This window comes from Candoia aspera, chromosome 9 (genome assembly GCF_035149785.1).
Source record: "Candoia aspera isolate rCanAsp1 chromosome 9, rCanAsp1.hap2, whole genome shotgun sequence".
Lineage (NCBI taxonomy): Eukaryota > Metazoa > Chordata > Lepidosauria > Squamata > Boidae > Candoia > Candoia aspera.
Genome location: NC_086161.1, coordinates 24,273,348 through 24,295,762, shown reverse-complemented (window position 1 = coordinate 24,295,762; position 22,415 = coordinate 24,273,348). Strand labels below are relative to the sequence as shown.

The following is a 22,415-nucleotide window of genomic DNA, read 5'->3' as shown; positions in this document are numbered from 1 at the left end:
CATCAGGAAGCCCTTCTTGCTCCTTCTTCCTTTCCCATCAGGCATAGGATCTTTCCTAAAACCTATTCTCTGTTCTAAGGCAGTCTTTTCCCACCTGGTGCCTTCAGGATGTTTAGAATGCAACTTCCATAATATGTTGACTTTGCTGCTAGGGGAATGTGGGCATTGAAATGGGATTTGAGGTACAACACATCTGAAGGGATCTACTGCTGAGAAAGGTAACCATCAAAGTAAAACTACACATTCTGTGAAAAGAGTCTCACACTTCTTGAACGGGATGTGTGCGAGAGTAGATAGCTTATGAAGCACTCTCTGAGTTTTTGCGCTTACTCGGCTACAGAATGGCCAAGTGGTCTGTAAATGCTCAGTCTTCCAATGGTCTACAACCTCCTTGGCTTTCCACACATATCCAAGAGAAAACATAAGGTGGGAACTACTGAGATAGTTTTTTTTTCAGATGGTCAAGACAGGAAGGCTGCAGAGTGATGGAAAACTGTGTCACAGAGAACCACCACACTTTGCATCAATAAAAGTAGGCTCAAAGATACCCTCAAGTGAAATTCAGAAGAAAAACGAGGGAAAGGGCTGTTCTAAGGACCGAGGCTCATGTGGTAGGACCCTATGCTAGGGAGAACTATTATGGCAACTTAGCTTAGGTTTCTCGAGGCCAGCAAAGATCAGCAAAATGTCCCTTGGCCCAGAAAGGCAGGGGAAAGATTAAGCCCAAAGCAAACAAACCTGTGTTTTCGTTTAGCATGTTGGTTAAATCCAACTGATAAATCAGAGTTTATTTCTCCCCGTGTCATTCCACCAGTCGCCCTGTCTGGCTATTGCTCTGGCAAGCTGGTGGGGAGTGGGGGAATAAGACCAGGGTTTGAAGAAACATATTCTGTGTCCCTAGAATTCTGAAACACCAATGACCTTTTGGAAGTTTTCCGATTTCAAAAGACCATCCAAACCGTTCTTCAATTGTTTTGGATGTGCCCAGTTCAATTCTGTGCTGGGATTCCATCAGATTTGCTACCAAATCTGGTGAGAAGGAAAGAACAGTTGGATAGAGAAAATGGGCAATCTGTAACATGCATACAAACATACGTACATATAAAAATGTAACAAAAATGTAACATATACATACATACATACATACATACATACATACTTATAGGAATAGGAATATATCCTAAAAATACAAAAGTAACCTGGATTTCAATCTTATCGTTCTTTGAATGGCTATTCCGTTTTGGGGGGAGGGCTTTGATTTTGGGCCCATCTTGAAATAATGAGCAGGACTGATACAAGAATGAATTTGTCTTTGTGATCTGCACGTAGCTGAAAAGAGAAGGAGAGAGGGCTTTTAAAGTCAGATATTTTAAGTGCATAATAAATTAGGTGCACACGATCGTGATTCCTGAAACCATCATCCTGATACATCTCTTCTCGCTTCAGAGGAAATGCAAACTCCAGGAATCTGAGAATGAGTTTAGAGATCACGAGGTTAAGGGAGCAGAGAAAGATAAGTAGTCTTCATGCCTTTATTTGGCTCATTTCCTTTTGCCCTTGATTTCTAATCTTTCACTTTCATCCCTCTTTGTTTCTGTGGCTTGAAAAGCTAGAAATGGAACTTTCCTACAATGAAAATCGTACAGGTTTAAGTATTCGAAGAGCCAACGGACATCACTCTCTGGACATTGACATTTTCCCCCATTGTTTTTTGCCCGTTGAATTCAACGCCTAATAAATGGGAGAGATCTCTGGGGAAATCTAAAATATTGAAATAACTCTTGGAATGATATTTAACTAAATATTGAAATAACTCCTGGCCATGATATTAAACATTAAGTTAGCTTTAATTATTTAAATGAAAATTATTGACCCATCAGATCATTTCCAAACCCTGAACCAACCCTGAAGAGGATGGGCCTCTTTCTTGGGTGGGGTCTGGGGCAACTCCCCCCCCCCAAACAATGTAATGTACTCTTTAATTACTTCTAAATACCAGCAACTTGCAGACAAAAATATGATGCTAAAGGCACAGCTGGGCATCAGCTGCTCACGCTTTTAGTTTGGCGGTCTGGTTGATTCTGTGCGGATGAAAAATTCCATTGAAATCTATTATATGGGGCTGATGGCCAAACTACATGTTACACCATTTTCAGAGTGTACAGCAGATACCTATTACAAAATGACTGTTATGGCAAACTAGGAATGGCTAATTCATTAAATAGGCTATCACATGGTTAAAGGCATCTTGGTAAAATTGAATCTGATCAGATGGTATATTTGGGTGTAGATCATAACACACTAACAGCAGTGACTGGGTCTTCACAGTTAAGTTTCACATGTCTTCAAAGGCTCCTTGCTGCAAATTCATAGCCTGGTGAGAGGAAGGACTGCCCACTAGTGTCCTCATGGTCCATTCCACACATGTACACATCACCCGAACAGGTGTATTCCTTAGGTCTGCAGCTGGAGATCAAGACTACCCAAATCACCCAACTGAAAATGAAAAGCTGCCCACATAGAGCACCAACCAAGCTGCCCTCGTGAACCCAACATTAGAGATTAGGGTTTATTAGAATGTCTTTTGAACAGTACATAACTGCATCTCAGTGTTGTGGTCCAAGGGAACAGGAGGTGCCACATATACCATATTCCCAGTAACCTCATACAGTAGTTTGTGACAAGTGATGGATGATGAGAGCATAGCTGGTACCCTGCAGCAGAACCAATGCCTCTGTTCCCACGTGGACACCAAAGTCAGCCACTTGTTATTGGCTGATATTGTTTTATCAGGTAGACCTAAAAAGAACATTGGAGTCATGTTTGAGCGCTTTCAGATGCAATCACCCGATATTCGGAGTACACTCTAGACAGTACAAATTATGGACTCTATTGCTAGAGGGCATTGTTTCTCAACCTCAACTTTAAGATGCAGGGACTTCAACTCCTAGAATTCCCTAGCCAGCACGGATGGATTGAGGCACAGAGCAGTTTAAAGATGAGGTTCTCCCAAAAAAAAAGGGGGGGGGGAATTAACAGGACACTTCCAGAAAGCTCTGCCATTAGAGTAAGATTTTTCTCACTACTTGTAGTGATCAGGGTGGAAGAGTTACCCTCAAATTAGTTATCTACGTTCCTTCTCCCAGGATTCTAATAACTGACTGAAATATAAGATCTAAGATATAAATCGAGATAAAAACTATCTCTTCTGGAGAAATTTGCTTATGGAACTGGAACTGGGGGTTTGACCCCCTCTTGCTGTTTTTCCACATCTGCAGGTACACACTGTGGATGGAAAAGGGGCAACAGACTTGAATATATTTCATTTAAAAAAAAAAAAAAAACCATGCAAAGGGACTTTCTTCTGAGCTGGCATGGAGAGGATTTTACTGTTTCCACTTTTAATTCAGGCTAAAAGGCTTCTTTAGTTTAGAAGTGCCATTCAGGGACTATTTAATATTTTTAAAGTAGGCAGGAAAACGTAGCCCAAATTAAAATGTGATTTTTAAAAAACCATATTGCTAACATAGCATTTAGAAAGGTCATTGTGGAAGCCTTCTGAAATGAAAAGGAAAGGTAGTCGGATTCAAAGAGCCACCAAAAATCTTGCTTGGGACCAAAACCCCCCCCAAAAACCTCACACTCCAAAAAAGAGAGATGAGTAGAATGAGAATGCTTTATACAGGTCATCCTTGTTTAGCGACCACAATTGGGACCTGCAACTAGGTTGTTAAGCGAAGCGGTTGCGAGTGAAACGACGACTGAGCTTGTACTTCACAGACCTGCGGTGGTCGTAAATATGAAGATTGGTCACAAAGTTACTTTTTCATCACCGTCGTAACCGCAAATGGTCACTAAATGAGGCGGTTGCTAATCGAGGACTACCTGTATTGCTATTCCATTCCTTCCTTGCAAAGTCGGGTTTTATGGAGTGTCTTCTCCATTGCCTCCTAAGAAAAAACAGAAGTAGCAAAGGTGAAGAAAGCAGAACAGTGATTTGGTGACAGTGACCAGTAGTGCCCTGTAAACACAAATGAACAAACATAGCAATTTCAGACTAAATTATGATACATGAAAGTTCCTTGTAATTATTTTGAGGTAACCAGTTGCTACCTAAGATTCATGCGCTCTTTGAAGGGGCACCTCCAAAAGTCATTTGCATATCTGTAAAAGGATTCAGTAAGCTGTGAGGATATACTAGTCGAGATAGGATATACTGTGCGAATACACTAGTGCGTGTCGCTGGACACAATTTATGGGCAACTGTTGTAGTGCTCACACTTGTGCAACTAAATCTGGGGCTGGGTGAAGAAATGTGTTTTCTGTTGCATGGACCCAAAAGCCCGCGATCCAGGGGTCTTGCAAATATGCCCGTTGATACGGTCCTTCCATATTCTACCGAGCTTTTGAGGAACAGGCGGAACAGCTGAATAGGATGCAAGCAGAAGAGAGGGAGTAAGGAACTGTGTCCCGGTGATCACCAGGGCCAGTTGCCACGGAATGCTGCAAGTGCTTTCAGCAGTAGAGCAGGGCTGGTGTGGTGCACATTGGGGGGAAGTGAGGAATGACTCAGCCGTCCTACAAGCTGAGGTCTACCACAATACGCTTGTAAACCAGTGTGTTCCCCTTGAAGCTGGGGGCCAGGAGGACACTCATGTCCTCCAAAGGGATAGGCTGGAAAGCTCGTGGAGCTTGGACAGAGAGTTCTTGGAACTTCACAAACTTCTGCTTGTCTTCATCCCAAAGGTAGATGTGGGTAAAGGAGAAGTCACTACCCAGAGCCATATAACGATGCTGAGATATCTGGAAAGTTCTCGAGAGGGCATGTTCTGCACCTCTGTGAATCGCAGCCCTTCCCACTTGACCACCTTGGAATCACCAATGTAACGGCTCAGACACAGGTAGTTGTCTCTCTCTATCTGGAAATGCTTGACCATCTGAACATCCATTACTTCTGCGACGTCACCCAGGTGGGCAAACTGCTTCTGTGAGCGATTCCATTGGTAGATGATAGGGGCCTGGGAGCTGCTAGAGATGATCAGTCGGGGTTTCCCATCTACCTCCAGGTGCTCCACATCGGTGTCACGATGCCACGAGTGCAGGTCTTGGTGGGAATAGAAGCCATTCTGGTTCCAGCGATACAGGCTGGTAGAGCCCGCCTTGGAGCTGTCGGCGATGACAAAGAACCACTCATTGTCGATCTGGAAGGCCTCGATGTCATTGGGCTTCCGGATCTTCTGGCTGTCAATATCTTGGATCTTAACGAACTTGTCAATGTTGGTGTCCCAGCGGTAAATATAGGAGCCCCCAAAAAGCTGAGCCACCACAACGTACAGGTGGGATTCTACCACAATCGGTTTGCAGTAAACCGCTGAGTGAGCTGCAAGAGAGAATTGGAAAGGGTCAGCACAGAACACCGACCGACAGCAGGCGCGCTCTGTGAGCACCGCTGCATCACAAGGAGCCCAAACGTCCTCTGTGCCCGTCTGAGTAGGTGAGCGAGCTGGCGGGAGAGGATGGGGGTCGAGGTCCAGTACTGAGATTCTCACCTGATCGAAACGCCGCTATCGTTTAAATACGGGATACCCAAATAGTGACCTTGGGACCTCCCAAGTGGAATTCCTTACTCTCGCACCTGCAGAGAGGAGTGTCTACGCCTCTTATCCCCTCCTGCTGTGGTAATGGGGAGCTGCAGGCTAACATTTCCAGGGAACGACACATCTGGGGAGGCTCCTTTGAAACCCTATGGATGGCAAGGGACAGGTTCTGGTCCCCGTGCCTTTTAGGAGAGGGCCTGGGGAGAAGACCCCATTGTGGAAGGCAGCGTAAGTCAGGGCAAGAAGTCAAACACCCAAGGCAGGCAATTTAAACGTAATCTGAGATAATGTTAGGAAAACGGAAGTGAACTTTCTGTAACGACTGTTTGCAGAATGTGGTTGCTAGGTCTGATTCCCGCAGTGTGCCAAGAGCTAGACAGTCAGCTGTTACTGGGTTTGGGAGAATTTTTCTTTGAATCCTTTTTACTTTATTTCTGTAAGCTCCTTAGAGACATTTTGGAATGGAGCATCTCATAAATCGAAGGGAGGGAGGGAGAAGGAAGGAAGGAAGGGGGGAAGGGTGGCTCTCAACCCTGGCAACTTTAAGATGGGTGGACTCCAGCTCCCAGAATTCCCCAGCCAGCATCGCTAGCTGGGAGTTGGAGTCCACCCATCTTAAAGTTGCCAGGGTTGAGAACCACGGTCTAGAATATCCAGGGTGCATAGAGCCACCAGATTCTTACATCGGAGAGAAGAATTGTGCATTTGTTCTCAATGCAGTCCTCCCCCCCACAACAAATGGGTGTTGGTGAAAATGTGTACAGTGCCCGTAATACAACCTTCCCTAATCCTGCACCCTCTGAAGATGTTGGACTACAGCTCCCAGAATTCTTTGCCAGATGGCCTTCCCAGCCAACATGGACTTGCACTTTTAGAATGCAGCAAAGCTAGCTTGAGTTTGAGAAACTTCATCCAACCATCCTGTCCGATCCAACAGGGTGGGCAAATTTTGGGTCTCTTCTATGAAGCAGTGACATCCAACGGAAAGCAGAAGACCTGTTTCTCTGCCACAGCATCTGCCTTGTGGAACAATGCTTCTCCCGTGATCTGATCCCTCGTGGCCTCCTATAAAACCTTAAAGATTTGACCAAGACTTGGACCAGGATATCTGGTGAGACTGGTTTGTATGATGGTTTGTATATTTTGGGGGGTTCTGAGTCAGACCTTGATAGTATGGCACTGCATTGCTTGTGGTTGTCATTCATTCATTCATTCATTCATTCATTCATTCATTCATTCATTCATTCATTCATTCATTCATTTGTGCTGTTCTTGTTTTAAATGGTTGGGATAGGCAGCCATATAAGTCTTTTAAATAAATCTGCAGGGGATCTCTTTTTCACAGCCTGAGGTGACCTTCCTCCCTAAAGATTCCTCACCCCACACTGTGAATGGGTCCTCAACCTTTCCCTTGCTGTATGTGCCCAATCTGTTGCCTTCCAACCACACCAGGGTGAACAGATGTCCCCTTTTGCCCTGCAGCTGTGCCTTACCAGGGATGCGGTCAAAGTCTCGTAGCTTGCGCTCAACGTAGTCCCACTTCAGGATGGTACAGCTGCTGGAGCTTGGCTGGGCCAGAGCCACGTAGAGGTCACTGGAATATGTGAAGGGCTCAGCAGATACAGACTGGAAGGGCAGAACCTGGTGCACCACAAAGTCTGGGGTGGGGGAGAAGAACCAATCATGTTTAAGGGGCTCCCATAAAACCTGGAGGAATTTACAATCAAGATACCAGAACCACAAAATGTGGTTTCCATCCAAGGATCCCCCTGAGCTAGGGGCATCCACAATAGAGGTCAAAAAAGTCAAGTTGGTGGCCAGGACCACGTGATCAAAGGCTCACTGTCAGGATGGAAGATCCTGCCACTATTTGGTAATGGGATTTGCAGTAATTAGTTTAGCATACCTGCAGGGTTGTTGGGAATGCTTTGTAGTTATTAGTTAGGCATGTAGGACCGTTAGGATTGTTGATTAGGATGCTTAGTCGAACGGCTGGTACAAGGCTGACACAAATGGCATGGCATTATCAGCTTGTTAGTGAAGGATTTATGACTAAGGAATGAAAGAACTGTGAGAAGAAAGGAGGGGTTGTCACAGAGTGAATTCCTCCTCTGGGAGTGGGGTGGTGCAAAGGTTGAAGATGTAACTGACATTTTGCACGGGCTTTTTAGTCTAGTCTTTGCATTGGAAATGATCACTTGTATTAAATAAAGATCTCTTCCATATCCTTTAATGGCTTGTGGCAAGAGTCTTTGAATTAATAACAAACAGGATCACGACCTTCACACTCACCCTGGTTTTACATGCAACACATGGGGCTTCAATCATGGGGGCACAGCTGCCCTTTTGACTGTTCTGACCCCTCCTGTGGATGTCTTCACATGCACCAAAGCCTTGAGTGTCATCAGCATAGTCCCTTCAAAACTTTTCATTTGTATTTATTTTATTAATGGCTTCAGTCAAGTCTTGCCCCTTGCTTCCCAAAGACCCGCTCCGAGGCAGCAGTCACAGTGCCATACTCATATGGCACCTCCGTTTCCAAAACATTTTCTCCCCAGTTGTGCAGCTTTTCAGCTGTTTTCAACCACTGGTTGGATATCATCCAATCCAGGGAATTGTATTGTCCTATTTGATGCCCAGTACTCTGCTGTTTTTTTTTAAAATATTTGTGCTATATTTAAAACATCAGCTGATCATAAGGCAGACTGGCATCTGGGCCTCATTTTCTATATGCAATCTTTTTTTTTTTTAGAAATTCCAGTAGCCTCACTGAAAATTTGTCAAATAATGTCCATAATACTTTTTAGGTTAACTGACGTAAAATCCTGTAATTTTACAAATGAATCCATCCTTTTGTCTGTGACTTCTCCTAGCAGAAAGAAGTGGAAATAGGAAAAGTTTCACCAGCAAATCCTCATTTTACTAGCTAGCTTTTAACAAATGCATGGTGGTTGTTAAGGAAAAAATGATGGCAACCTCACCCTGAGCTCCAGAGGCAGCTGGAGAACATGAATGTAACTCTGATAAACCAAATTCTTGACCTGATTTATGAGTTCTGATGCCATTTCTTAGACGGCCATGCAAAGACATCCCTTCCTACCTGTGGTGATACAGTCAAAGTCCTTCAGAGGGAGCTCTCGGATCTTCTGGCCTTGGTACTGGGGGGGACCACCACAGAAAATGGCAGGCATACTTGTGTTGGTGTTCTCCATCCATTCTACCAACCATTTGATCTTGCAATCACAGGTCAAAGAATTCCCTCGAAGGTCTCTATGGGGAGGGAAAATTTGAGGACCATCAATGAACTTCTCCAGCTCAACTCTAAAGACAAGGCCCTATATCAGGGTTTCTCTAGCAGGGTTCCATGGAACCCTAGGGTTCCGCGAGAGGTCACTAGGGGTTCCCTGGGAAATCATGATTTATTTAAAGAATATTTCAAATTCAGGCAACTTCACATTAAAGAGGTATGTTTCATTCTTTAGTTTAAGAACACCATTAATGCACATGTACAGGCCTACCCATGCAACGAATAGAATCATTTTGTGATTCCTGGCCTCTATTTGAGCCTGAATGTGCAGGAGTTCCCTGAGGACTGAAAAATTTTTCAAGGGTTCCTCCAGGGTCAAAAGGTTGAGAAAGGCTGCCCTATGTAGTCCCTAAAGAAACAAACCAAGTGTGGAAATGGGGTCAGCTCTATCGTGGGGCTGAACTAGAAATGAAAATTTGGTTCTAGCACTAATGGCCCATCTTTCTCTTTGACTGTAAGACCCATCAAGAGCTGCCTTCGGACAACTTGCTTTACTGAATTAACCCATTTGCTGCATTTGCGTATTGAACCATAAACCTATCACTGGTCGGGTAGTCGGTAAAAGCTAAACCACACACACGGCTGGGGAATGTTATGACCTCTTTGTTTGCCATCTACGTTAGGATGATTCCTGAACTGGTCCCTGGTAATTAATCAGCAGAATGAGGATGAGGACAGAGAATGATGCACAATCCCTAACATAGCCCAATACTGTCCTTTTTTAATGAAGTGTGTGTGTTACACAAATTAAGGTTTGGATCGTCCTGTTACATATCTGAAAGGTCTCTCTACAGCCAATTAAGTCAATGTCTTCTGGCCCTGTGCCCTGCTCTAGTGCCCCCTGGGTAAGTGGGAATTCAGCTCCAGTTCTCTCACTTTCAGCACATCATTCTTTTAATGGCTAGGCAGCTGGGCTAAGCGAATATGCAATTTACATCTTTAAAAACCTGGAATCCTATCCAGTCATACTTAAGTTACACATTCTTGTTTCTAAGTCTCTCTGGTTTCAGTGCAAAAATAATAGATGTGTGTTTAAACCATGTTCCCTCATATTCCATTCATTATTCACACCCATTGATTTTGGAACTTGGACTTAAATTGTCCCAGTTGGCTGGATTCACCCAAAGACTTTGCCTTAGTTCTTTTAACTAAAGCTAATCTTTGGATGCAGTCTCGATGACCTACTGTTGACGAAATTAACAATCGTATGGGTAGACAGAGCCCCAAAGACATTTCTACTTTCAGAAAGAATTAGCCAGATTACCATAGGCCTCTAGTAGAATACACAATGATGTTTCATGCATCATGAGGTCATTGTGCAAAGGGCACAAATTATGTAATTTGTGTAATTTGCATGATGATGTCATGTTGCCCATGATGTCACTTGCCCATCTAGTACCCCTAATGGCCACCCACATGCTATTATTCCTGTTACTGTTATTTTTAAAGTATTCCCAACCTAAGAGGGCCTTACAGATCACTAAGTATATCCAAAGGCTTCAGGAGATCTCTGGGCAGCATCTGCAGGTTGTTGTTGGCCAAAGATCTGAAAGAAAGGAAGGACAGCTGTTTTGTGCCAAACATTTCATTGTCCTCACATTAAGACTGAACAATGGAAGTTGCAAGCTGCAGCTATGCTTTTTGAAAGATTCTTCAATGTGCAAAGTTGCAAGCTGCAGCTATGCTTTTTGAAAGATTCTTCAATGTGCAAAGGTTCATCCTTTTTAAGAGTCGTGAAGAGTTGTACAACTGAAAAAAAAAATCCCAGTACTCTCTTCCACTTTGCAGCAAGACAAAAGGTTCAAAAATACTCCACCATTCAAGGTAGAGAAATTCTAGAACCCTGAAAATGAGGTAGAAAAACAGAAGCCTCCTTCTCAGGGGAAGAATTCTTCCAAAAATCTGAAGACTTAATTCATCTCAGAGGTCCTGATCACCGCGAGGATAGATACCATGTTTTCTTTGACTTGCTACCAAGAGAGAAAAATTATCTTAGGCTCCAGACTCTTTAGCCAGATGGGTGTGAAATGAGCTGTGTGCATTGGTGTAAGTGAAAACTCACAGATGCGTCAGGGACTTAAGCCCACGAAAGGCATTTTTTGACAGAGACTGGATGTCATTGTTCTCAATGAACCTGAGGAAAAAGAACAAGATGATAAGGGGCCATGTTTTGGTAAGGTTCCCCCTACATTTTCTACATCACCCACCCACCCACCCACCCACCCAAGGGAGCCCCAGGCCCACCGCTCCTCACCACACGCCGCAGAGTCGCCACGACCACCAAGGCCCGGCCCGGGCGGCCGTCCCATCCAGGGCTCGTCGCTCTGGCGGCTCGCCACTCCGCCGACCGCTGCCAGGCCAGCCTCGCTGCCGAGGCCCAGGGGCCAGAAAAACACCAGGCCCGCCGCCCCTCGCCGCAAGCCGCAGTCGTCGTGAGCCCCCCAAGCCCCGTTGCCGAGGCTCGTCCGGAACCGCGGAGACGCTCAGGCCACCCCTCCACGCCGTCGAGGCCGCCGCGTCGCCCGGCTCCGGCCCGCTCAGCTCGCCGCACCAGCCCGCGGGCCGCAGAGTCCCCGGGGACCTCCCGACGCCCGCCGCAGCCCGCCGCTCACCGCCAGTCCAGGCACCCAAGTCCAGGCGGGGAAGACCGACGAATCCAAGCCCGGGCTACTTAAATTAAGCCCAGGCGATCCTTGTCCACCTCAGCCCCACCAGCAGCAAGGCGGGGGGTTGGTCAAACGGGCCTAAAGAGCCGAAAGCCCCCGAAATTCCGCAGCGCCGAGAGGGAAGGAGCGGCAGCTTAACTCATTGAGTTAACTATTTCTCTTAATTGCAAGAGAAAAAGGATTTTTTAAAAGCCACTTAAGATATGGAAGTTCATGTATTATCCCACCTGGCAATTTCCACAGATTTTTATATGCCAGCCAGAAATTATTTAAGAACTTTATTCCAATATCATTTTATGGAACTTACAGACTGTATCTTACTGAATAAACGTCTGTCTCAACTGCATTTCCTTCCCAGACTGACATTCTGATCAGGTTCTAGCAAAGAGAAGCTGGCACTGATTTTCACAGCGCATGGAGACTGGCATTTTGGGCAGCTCTTAAAGGGCTCCAGCCCAGAGAAGCCTCTAATAAGCCTGACCTTTATGCAGGTGGACATTTCGCAGGGATAGTCAGTCAGACAGACAGACAGACAGAAACATAAATTCTCATTCCAAGGATTTAATTTGCTGAGATATATAGATGTACTGTGGTAAACAGCTTCAACAGATGTTTTCAAGATTCACTTCTGCCCCACCAGATTTCTTGATGAAGATTGTTAATCTGTATCCCAAAGATGTCTTCAAAACTTGAGTCTGCTTCTCCCCTCTTCTATCACCATGATTTTGTCTAGATTAGAACTAGAACTATGCCTCCTGAAGAATCTGTATAACGACCAAGCAGCAACAGTAAGGACAGACCACGGAACAACGGACTGGTTTAAGATTGGGAAAGGAGTACGGCAGGGCTGTATCCTCTCACCCTACCTATTCAACTTGTACGCAGAACACATCATGCGACAAGCTGGGCTTGAGGAATCCAGGGCTGGAGTTAAAATCTCTGGAGGAAACATTAACAATCTCAGAGATGCAGATGATACCACTTTGATGGCTGAAAGCGAAGAGGAACTGAGGAGCCTTATGATGAAGGTGAGAGAAGAAAGTGCAAAAGCTGGCTTGCAGCTAAACCTCAAAAAAACCAAGATGATGGCAACCAGCTTGATTGATAACTGGCAAATAGAGGGAGAAAATGTAGAAGCAGTGAAAGACTTTGTATTTCTGGGTGCGAAGATTACTGCAGATGCTGACTGCAGTCAGGAAATCAGAAGATGTTTAATCCTTGGGAGAAGAGCAATGACCAATCTCGATAAAATAGTTAAGAGCAGAGACCTCACACTGACAACAAAGGTCCGCCTAGTTAAAGCAATGGTGTTCCCCGTAGTAACATATGGCTGCGAGAACTGGACCATGAGGAAGGCTGAGAGAAGGAAGATCGATGCTTTGGAACTGTGGTGTTGGAGGAAAATTCTGAGAGTGCCTTGGACTGCCAGAAGATCCAACCAGTCCATCCTCCAGGAAATAAAGCCAGACTGCTCACTTGAGGGAATGATATTAAAGGCAAAACTGAAATACTTTGGCCACATCATGAGAAGACAGGACACCCTGGAGAAGGTACTGATGCTAGGGAGAGTGGAGGGCAAGAGGAAGAGGGGCCGACCAAGGGCAAGATGGATGGATGATATTCTGGAGGTGACGGACTCATCCCTGGGGGAGCTGGGAGTGTTGACGACCGACAGGAAGCTCTGGCGTGGGCTGGTCCATGAAGTCACGAAGAGTCGGAAGCGACGAAATGAATAAACAACAAGAACTAACACATTGGGAGGAGGAGGCAAAACTCTGGATAACTGTGAGACAAATAACTTTGTTGTTTGAGCTTCTGTAGATCCTCATCTATTTCATCTATATACTACCAAAACTGTCGTGTCTGGTTGTTTGTAACCTTTAACTGGGCAAAACAGTGCATCATAGGGCAACCATTTTTGAACCAAGGTACCTCAAATGGGCTAACTTAAAGAATGTTTCCAAAATCTGGGACCCATGGCAAAGTTGTGGCTGCTTCAGCACTACTGGGCCTTCTGACTATACTTCCCAGAAACCCTGAGGTTGCGTGGTGCAAGGGAAGATGGGAGGAGCATATCCATGCCCTCTTTCCTGCCTCCCTCTGGCCCCTTCGCCCAATCACCTGGTGGAGGGCCCATCAGGTGAGCAGCGATTGGCTGCTTTGGAACCAAGGCTGAAATTTGAAATCTCTTAATGAGGGTGGGCAGTGAGGGAAGCACAAGGGAGTGACTTGGATGCCTGCTGCGAGGTGGGGCTGGCTGGGGAGCACCAGCAGTTGTGGGCAAGCCCTCTTCCTCCCTGGAGGGAAGGGGCCCTTGGGGACATGCCAGGAAGGGGTGCAGGTTTCCTCATGGTCTGTGGCTCCCTTTGTTCTCCCTCACCCCTGCAAAGTGGCAGGCAGTTCCATGGGTCAGCCGAGGAGGAGGAGTGATTTCTGATGCTCCCTGCCAGCTTTCCACAAGCAAAGTCAATGGGGAAGCCTGCGGGAAGTCAGAAGTCGCTCCCGCTTCCACTGCTTTTTTGCTCACCCGTGGTCATTCTGTTTCTCTGTTTAGGTAAGGAAATATCTCTGACAGGATAACCCAACAGGTCATGGATTGTCTAGTAGGGTATAGTCCTGAGTATTAACTGTGGAGTATATACCTGTTGTTGGGAAGAAAGGAGGGAAGCAGGTGATGGTAGAAAATAGCACAAAAAAGGAAACCAGCATTAAAGCAGGAGGTGGGGGTGACTCAAATATGTGTTGCTGGTTAACATACATAGTGTTACCAATCTTGGTTTTTGTGCAGTTCATGAAAAATAATTCAACGAATTCTAAGTGCCCTGTTTCGCATGACATCCATCCCTGCAATTCTGTTTCTCAAGGACCGTCACCTTGAGCTTAGCGAGAGCATCCTGCACCTTTCTGATGCCAGTGTTGCGCCCATTGATTCTTTTGTGTACTCTGGGTAGAGCAGAGGTGTCCTCAGGGTGTGGTGAAAAAAAGTCGAGATGGTGGCTACAATGGTGCAATCAAAGCTCTGCTTATTTATGTGTGACACGCATAAAAAAACAGGTGGTGCTTTGATCATGCTCATCATGGCCACCATCTTGATTTTTTTCTGAGCATATCCTGACGATGCTCCTGGGCCAGCATAAAGTATACCGGGCCTTGCTGACACATGACAGCATGTACCAACCTGGAGGATGAGGATCTGTCCGTTGCGGTTGTGTATGACATTGTGAGATTCTGTAAGAGTTTAGAGACAACTTGAGGAGAGTCCAGACAATCTGTGTCTCACACTTTGTCTGCGCCACTGTGCTGTATTTGTGTCAGCTGTTACGGCCATTGAATGCTTTGGACTTGAAGGCAGATGTCTTCTTTGGAGCACACAGGTGTGTGCAAGTAGCACCTTCCTGCAGGTCCTTAATCCATGCCTGGCTTTTCCTGTAATCAGGCTACACTGGAAGAGGACAGCTGCATGGTTCAGAGAAAAACGCAGCTTCTTTAAAGAGACTGGTGGGCACTCCCACATGCTTGAAGGCACATTTTTCTCCCCAATATGATGAGATGCCCAGCTGTTCTTGCAATAGCAGTTTCAGGTTAGACGTCTGTTTGTACCCAAGTCCAAACTATCACACAGCACTTCTACAGGGAAATGTCATTGTCCAGTTGACAAACATACAAACACACACAGATATTGTGGCGTTTGCAGGGGGCATCAAAAATGACAAGATGGTGGTCATGACCACATGACCAAAGCCCTGCCTCTTTTGTATGTACTTTGACCTTACAGACATGTACAAAAGGAGCGGGCTTGGATCTTCTGGTTGCAACTACTACCTTGACTTTATGGGCACCTTTATAGGCTGCCATGCAAAAACGTGCCACGAACCCAAAGGCTACAGCAGGCTGCAATGCAACTGCCGGCTGACTGGTGATGTTCATGTCTCTGTTTTTTCTAGGCTGGATTTGTGTTGGCACAGTAAGAGTTGGAAGGTGGGTCCTATGCCAAAGGGTGTAAGAAAAACCCTGGCAAGGAACTAGAGCCAGGTAAGGCGCACCTGGCATTCCAAAAGCACTGGAAGGGGGGGGGTCACTTTTCTCCAACTCTCCATTTCCTCCCACCTTCACCCCGGATGGTTCTCAGATTATGCCTGAGTCTGTTGAGCTGCTTTAAAAAGCAAGGTGGAACTCGAGGGGGAAAGAAGGGGAGGCTGCCAGAGGGGCGAGACAGAAATTATGTGAAGAAATGCAAATCAATACATTTCTTTTCAAGATTCCTCAGTAGCAACCTGTGGCCATTAGGCATTTCTCGAGCACCTGTATGGGTGATGCCCATTTGAACTCTGGTTGTTAAAATCAGGGATGTCAGGGGGGGTGTCCTGGGGGGTCAAAAAAGTCAAGATGGCCACATGAACAAAGACCCATGGCTTTTAAGGGGTGGGGCTTCTATTGCACAGTCATGGCCACCTTGACTTTTTTGATGCCCCCCTCCTCTGCGAATCCACCCTGGCTACCAGCCTGGGAGAAAATTTCTGCGAAGAGATGCTTCTCCTGAAATATTACCTCTTCCAATAAAGACCTGAGTCACCCGCCCTAAAGTATTTTCCTTTGAATTAATCTTGTCTACACATTTAGATAATCAAGTACACATATATTATTGCGGTTTTGTCTCTGTAATATAAAATTTATTAACTAGAAAGAAACCCAACATTATTTACAAGCTCCTACTTAGAAAAACTTAGAATATACACACAAGTAAAATAATTATAGTATCGAACAAAGAACTCTTAAAGTAGAATTGGCCTCCCGGCCCAGAATCTTCTAGAAGAAGCTGAAGGGGACTATCGCCAAGGACAGCCAAATTTGGGGTAACCAAACCATAGAGAGATGTCCATTTCTCTCTCCCGCTCCACAAAAAACTTGACTCTCCCCACTGAGGTCCAGCAGGCTGCCTCCTCCCTCTCCTTCTGTGCGTCCCGCTTCATCTGCTCCCGGAGCGGCCGTTGCTCATCCGAGATGGGCTCCGAGACCTCCAGGTCCTGGGGTGGCGTCCTCCAAGGGATGAAAGTCGCCCCTTCATAGGGGGGGGATGAAGAGGGATCCTCGGGCAGTGGGCCTCTGTCTGCTCTTTGGACGATGCTGGACTGCCAGAGGTTTGGTGCCAGGTCAGCTGGCTTACTCAGCATTCCAACAGCTCCAGCTTGGGGTCTCCAGCCCTGGGTGTGCGGAAACTGAGAAGCTAAGGGCCCTGTGGCAGGTGGGATTGGGGCAAGGGACGCCTGCCTCCACAGCGGCTTTGGTTGCTGAATCGGCCCGGAGAGTAACGGCAGTTTTTGCCAAGGGTGCGAATGTGGCTTAGGTATGAGATGGGATGAAGGTCTGGACAGGAGCTGTGCAGGTACTTTTGTCACAGGGTATGAGGGTGGCTTGTATGGGGGAAGCAGTGCAGGGTTAGGTAGGAATTGCAACGGTGGCTTAGTCAGAGGTTGTGAGGACGGATTAGCTAATGTTCTAGGCAAAAGCCTGGCCTTCGGAACAAGGTTTTCTGGAACAGGATTGTAAGATGGAACTGAGTGGACTTTCTTGCTTGGCATAGATGAAACGTTGCTCTTCCCCAGTGGGTACAACACTTGCACGGACTCCATCATTTGTAAAGCCAGGTTGGTCCTGGGGACTGGCTTCGGTGCGTCTTCTGCTTCTGTTCTGGGGTAGCGCTTTTTGCCTTTCATCCCAGAGAGGCTCGCATTTATCCTTGCTTTCTCTTTACACTGGGTTTTAGACTGAATCCTCTCCAACCCTGAAGCATTGTGGCCCATCATAAGATCTCTGGAAGAAGAACTAGCCTGGGCTGCACCCAGTTTGCTTGGCCCTCGCATTAGAAATTCAGGAAGGAAGATCTTTGGGTCTTCATTTTGAGTTAGAACTTCCCTGGGCATCTTTGCTGGAGTCAAATCTTGAAGGGGTTCCAGAAAGCAAGAGATCCTTCTGATTCTAGAGGCATCTGCTGCTACCTTTGCATGGATTCTTTTCCAAGGTTCCTCTCTCTTCTGGAGAAGCTGCTCTTTTCCCCAGGTCTCAGAGGATGTATTCCCCTTAGTTGTCTTCTCCTCCTTCTTGAGACTCATCTGACTTCTCTCAGATTCCAAGGTGTTTCTTTCCCACTGCAGATGAGGTGCTTTGGATGTATGTATCTCAAAACTCATTTTGGGCCTTTTGGGTGAAGGCTCTTCTTCCGTTGAAGTGGCTTTCCTTTTCCCTTTCAGCTTAGACAATTTAAGGTCCACTGAAGACCCTAAAGACAAAGGATGGGTGGCTTGTTGACTGGTGTGCCCTGTCATCACACTGAGCCTGGACCTTTTACTTAAAGGTGGGGATCCTGGACTGACAGCCTTTCGTTTGGATGCACTCCTAGATGCCTTCTGGGTGTTCTTCAGCTTCCCCTCACCCTCGTCTTTGCTTTGACCATGGTTAGATTTTCTTTGGTTTCCAAAAGACTTCAGAGTGCCTACATCCTGCTTCCTTTCCTGGTGATTTCTTGCTGGGGCAAGGACTCTTCCTGTTATCGTGGCCTTCAGTCCTTGTAACTTGTCATTAATTTTGCTCCATAGATACGTTGTGCCAAACTCTTTGAAAGTGTGAGGCTGAATTGAGGAGTTGGAACGCTGGCCTCCTGGTACTTCTTGAAGTTCCTCATCAGAATTGCAGAGGTCAATCACCTGCATAGCCTCTTCTTTGCCTGGTGATGTGGGCACTAGTGATAGTTTGCCCCCTGAAGGCGCCACACCAGGCTCACTAGAGCTTGCAATTCCCAGAGTGCCAGTGGCCAAACATGGAAGATCACGCTTGGGTAAGCCAGCTCCCACAGCATTCTCTGGAAGGGAGAATTCAGAAAAAATTTCTTGGAACACAATGCCTTCTCTTGTATCCTTTGAATCTGGACATGGGAACAGACTTTCTGGAAGGAAAGACTCAATAGATGAGATAAGCTGTTCAAAGTCAGGAAACTCAGTCAGGAGCTCCTGCGGCACATGGAACTCATCCATGAAGTCTGCCAAAAGAGTTCCTTCACCTTCTGCCCAGGAAGGAGGTGACTGATGGTTCTTCTCTAGCCCAATATGAGCACCCATAACTGAAAGAAACCAAAAATGGAACCTATGATTGGAGGACACCAAATCTCTTCTAGTTCGCTGAGACAAAATGTGAGCCATTCTTAGGTTCCCATACTTCTCCCACCTCCACATTTGCCCCTGCTCTGCTATGAAAGAAGGAAACAAAGGACTGTCTCCAACCTCTGCAGACCATTTCTCCAAGTAGCAACTTCCTTCCTGGTTCACAGCATCAGAACAGACAATCTACAAGCTTGGAAAATTTTGCAAAACTGGCTCAGTTGATGAACACAAGGCCAGTAAGGACTGGCAGGAGTGAAGCAGAGATTACTTTGGAGAACACCCTGAGGGATCATCAGGATGAAGAGGTGCTTCTCCCACCAACCCCTCGCAAATGTTCAGAGATGTGGTGAGGAAGCTGAGCTGCCTTTGAGCTCTATCTGTCTCATCATCTCTAGGAGTAGGATTGCCATGGACTGCAGTGGTACAGGACCGTATGGCTCCCTTCCCGCACTTCCTGGAGGTCCCCTGCTGAATGCTAGTGAACCTCAGTCAGCAACCGGTCAGGTACGCCCAGTCAGGCTGGACTCACCTGCCAGACTGAAAATGGGTGAGTGGTCCTCCAGGTTCTCTCCTGAAATACCAGCAACCACACAGAAAGGCAGCTTGTTAACCACTTGCCTTTCATGTTAAGATGTAAGATATTTAAGATCTTTGCTTTAAGATTAATTTTAGGTTTTATGTGGTGTTGTAACTATGTATATTAATTACTTTTTCTGACATGGGTCTGGATCAATGTCCATTATTTATGGACGATTCATCTCAATGTGTTGTATTCTCTAAAGCCCACAGCACAATTTCACACATCTTGGAAGAGCATGATGGGACAGGCATCTTGCAAGGAGTCCTCCCTTGGCAGGTGGACAGTCTCCCCATCTGCAACGCTTCGGCACTCACCGTTCAGCCCAGAATTGTTGCCGTGGGCTTGCTTTGATCCCGCCTGGACCAGAGGGCCTTGAGAGGTCTGTGGGACGCCAGTCTTCAGACGAGCCCCTGACGAGGCTCCTCCTGGAGCTTGGGCCTCTGAAAGAAAGCAGCCAAGAGGTGATTCTACAAGCAAGGAAGCTCTTCCTTCCTCCCAACTACTGATCCCCTTCTTAGATGTTCAGCAGCCTTGAACTGCAGGATGCCTGCAAAGAGAAAGCAAGGGTCATCTGGCTGAATTTCTCTTTCTCTTTTGCTGGAGTCCAAATTTTTCCTGTTTTCTCACAGGGAGAGTTTGTGGTTTCTTTCTGTTCCGTCATAGCTGATAGCTACTGGGATCGTTTAATGTGTTGAAACTGGATCTTGCAGGGGACTGTGCAGGGCAGAAGCCCTCCTGATGGCCTGAGCCTCATGCAGCAGGCTGGCTCTCCCTCTGCTTCCCTAAAAGCCACTTTGCTCTGCCTTCCAAGAGCTGCGGCTTCTGCCCCATGGATGCCCCTCTTTCCCCACCCTCTTCATACACTCTCAGCTAGTGCAGATGGTCACCAGGGGCTCTCCCTCTCTCTGAAGACCATTCCCCCTCATCCCTGCGCTTGCTTGGTACGTCGAGGGATATCCTGGGGGAGGGCTGCACCTGGCTTGGGGACATGGAGGGCTTGGGGCCAAGGCTAGGAGAAGCGGCCCCAGTAAGACTCATTGGAAGAAGAGGGTAGCCAGAGACTGAACCCTCGGTTTGAGGTCCTCTCGGCTTGGAAGGACCCCAGAAGCTCTTGACTAGCGCATAGGTCCTTCCTGCTGCCTTGAACAGGGACAGGAACAAACTGAGGCTACAAAAGACGTGTTTGCTGCCTGAAGCAGGTCAAGTCTGTGGGTGACTCCTGGTACCAAGTCTGTTCAGCACTCACCTTGCAACACAGGAAGGATATGAGGCATGTTCTCAAACTCAGTATCTAAGGATGAAGCAGGAGCCAAGAGGATCTCAGGTGTCCTCACAAACTGATGGAGGCTACTTGGGTAATGTTCACTTCTCAGCTGAGCTCCATGAAGATGGTACATCTGGGATTTGTGTTGTTCCCCATTGGGGGCCATGACCTCTGAAAGAGTCAGACAGAGAGAAAATGAGCAAGAGACATGGCCTCTGTCCTGTGTAAAGCAGATCCTGCCATGGTGGATCAATCAGTCTGAGACCCCCTATAAAATTTTCCTACACAATTCCATGGAAGTGGCTGAAGATGCACAAGAGGATGAAGATGTCACTTCCCTGAGGTCTGTGCCTGCCAAACAGCTGGTATTGCTTCATCAATTGACTTGATAATTGACATCATGGGTCAAACTAAAAATATTTTAACTAATACTAATGGGCTGAATAGTCCATTAAAAAGGATTTTTAAAAAGTTAAAACAGGAAAAATGCACACCGTATATGTCTTCAGGAAACATATATCAAAGCATAGGTCTTCAAAAAATATATATCACCCTAACTCCAACCTTTGTTCAGGGAAGCCAGGGCTTGCCTTAGAAGATACCCCAGTTTCCTGAGGACTCCCAGGAACGGTGGCATAGGCTTCATCCTTATGGGACTGGGCTAATTTATTTATCAGATTGGTCACCGCCCACCTCCTCTCACTAGAGGGACTCTAATGCCTAATCTATGGCATTCGGAAAGGAAGACCAGCACAAACCTTTCAAGTCTGCATGTGAAGCTTCCACACTGCTGTGTCTGGATGGCCCTGCTGGCACTGATGTCTGAGAGATCTGAGGCTCCACCTCTTTGAGGACCAGAACCACTTGGCCGGCTGGAGATGGCAGCACTGGGAGAGACCTGCCTGTCTGAGTTGGACCTCTCTCACCCAAAGGGATGAGGGCCAGAGTTCCATGGTTGTACAGGTAGCTCTCATCCTGCAAAGAGGCGGGCTGGCTGGGCCCGTGGTGAAGTGGCTGCCTCTGCACCAGCCGAAGGCAAATGTTGGAGGTGGTCGGTGCCCAAGCGGCTGCCTCTGCACCAGCTGAAGGCAAATGGTGGAGGTAGGAGCGCCGGTATATCTGCTCCATGGGCCTGGTGGCAGGAAGATGTCGATACTGAGGTGGCAGTGGTGTATAAAAGGGCTGATGAGGGTCACCACTTCTCCACTCAGAGACAGGAGGGTTACAGGCTGCCAAGGTGGGCAGCTGTGGTTGTTCCCCATGGATATTTTGGAGGTGTGAAGCTCCTGGGGGCAGGTAGCCTTGGATGCCAGCATTGCCTGGGGTCAACTGAGTAGGCAGATGGGAAATAGGAGGCTGGACCCAAAGATTGCTCAGAACTGGTGTTCCTGTTCCAGAGATGTGATGAGGATTGCCTCCTAGAGCAGACACAGCCGCCACTATCGGGCAACTTGGAGCCTGAAGGTTCAGATTGTCTGGTGTCCATGCGTCATGCACATGATCTGTAATGCACACACATAAAGAAGCAAGGCCATTAGCTATTTATCTCCTGATAAGCCGGATTAATACACATACACAATTCTGAGTATTTGCATTCAGCATCTCAATATACTGTACACGAATCCTGTACAGAAAACCAGGACTGCTGTTTGGAAGCTGGGAGGGAGCAGTCGAGATTCAGACCAGGTACTTTCTCCATCATTCAAGGTCCCTGCTGGAATGTTCCTATTCTGAAGTGTGAATCTCTAGGTCACCTGAACTGTTACCGCCCGCTCTCCCCCGTCTTCCTGAACCCAATAGGGGCCACTTTGCTTCTCCCCCAAATTTGATCCTAGAAGTTTCTTCAC

At 46.8% G+C, this 22,415-nt stretch overlaps 1 protein-coding gene and 1 pseudogene across 1 annotated transcript; one reads left to right on the top strand and one right to left on the bottom strand.

Moving 5' to 3' along the window:
* Positions 1 to 4,467: 4,467 nt before the first annotated feature.
* On the bottom strand, positions 4,468 to 10,296 carry LOC134502906 (leucine-rich repeat LGI family member 3-like; annotated as a pseudogene).
* Positions 10,297 to 11,056: 760 nt separating this feature from the next.
* On the top strand, positions 11,057 to 11,584 carry LOC134502905 (basic salivary proline-rich protein 3-like). The gene has a single exon (XM_063311422.1). It carries the CDS (start codon positions 11,057 to 11,059, stop codon positions 11,582 to 11,584), a length of 528 nt encoding a protein of 175 aa, XP_063167492.1.
* The last annotated feature ends 10,831 nt before the right edge of the window (positions 11,585 to 22,415 follow it).

Bases quoted from the DNA above. Each gene is read 5' to 3' on its own strand.
- LOC134502905 (XM_063311422.1), top strand. From the start codon at position 11,057: ATGATAAGGGGCCATGTTTTGGTAAGGTTCCCCCTACATTTTCTACAT.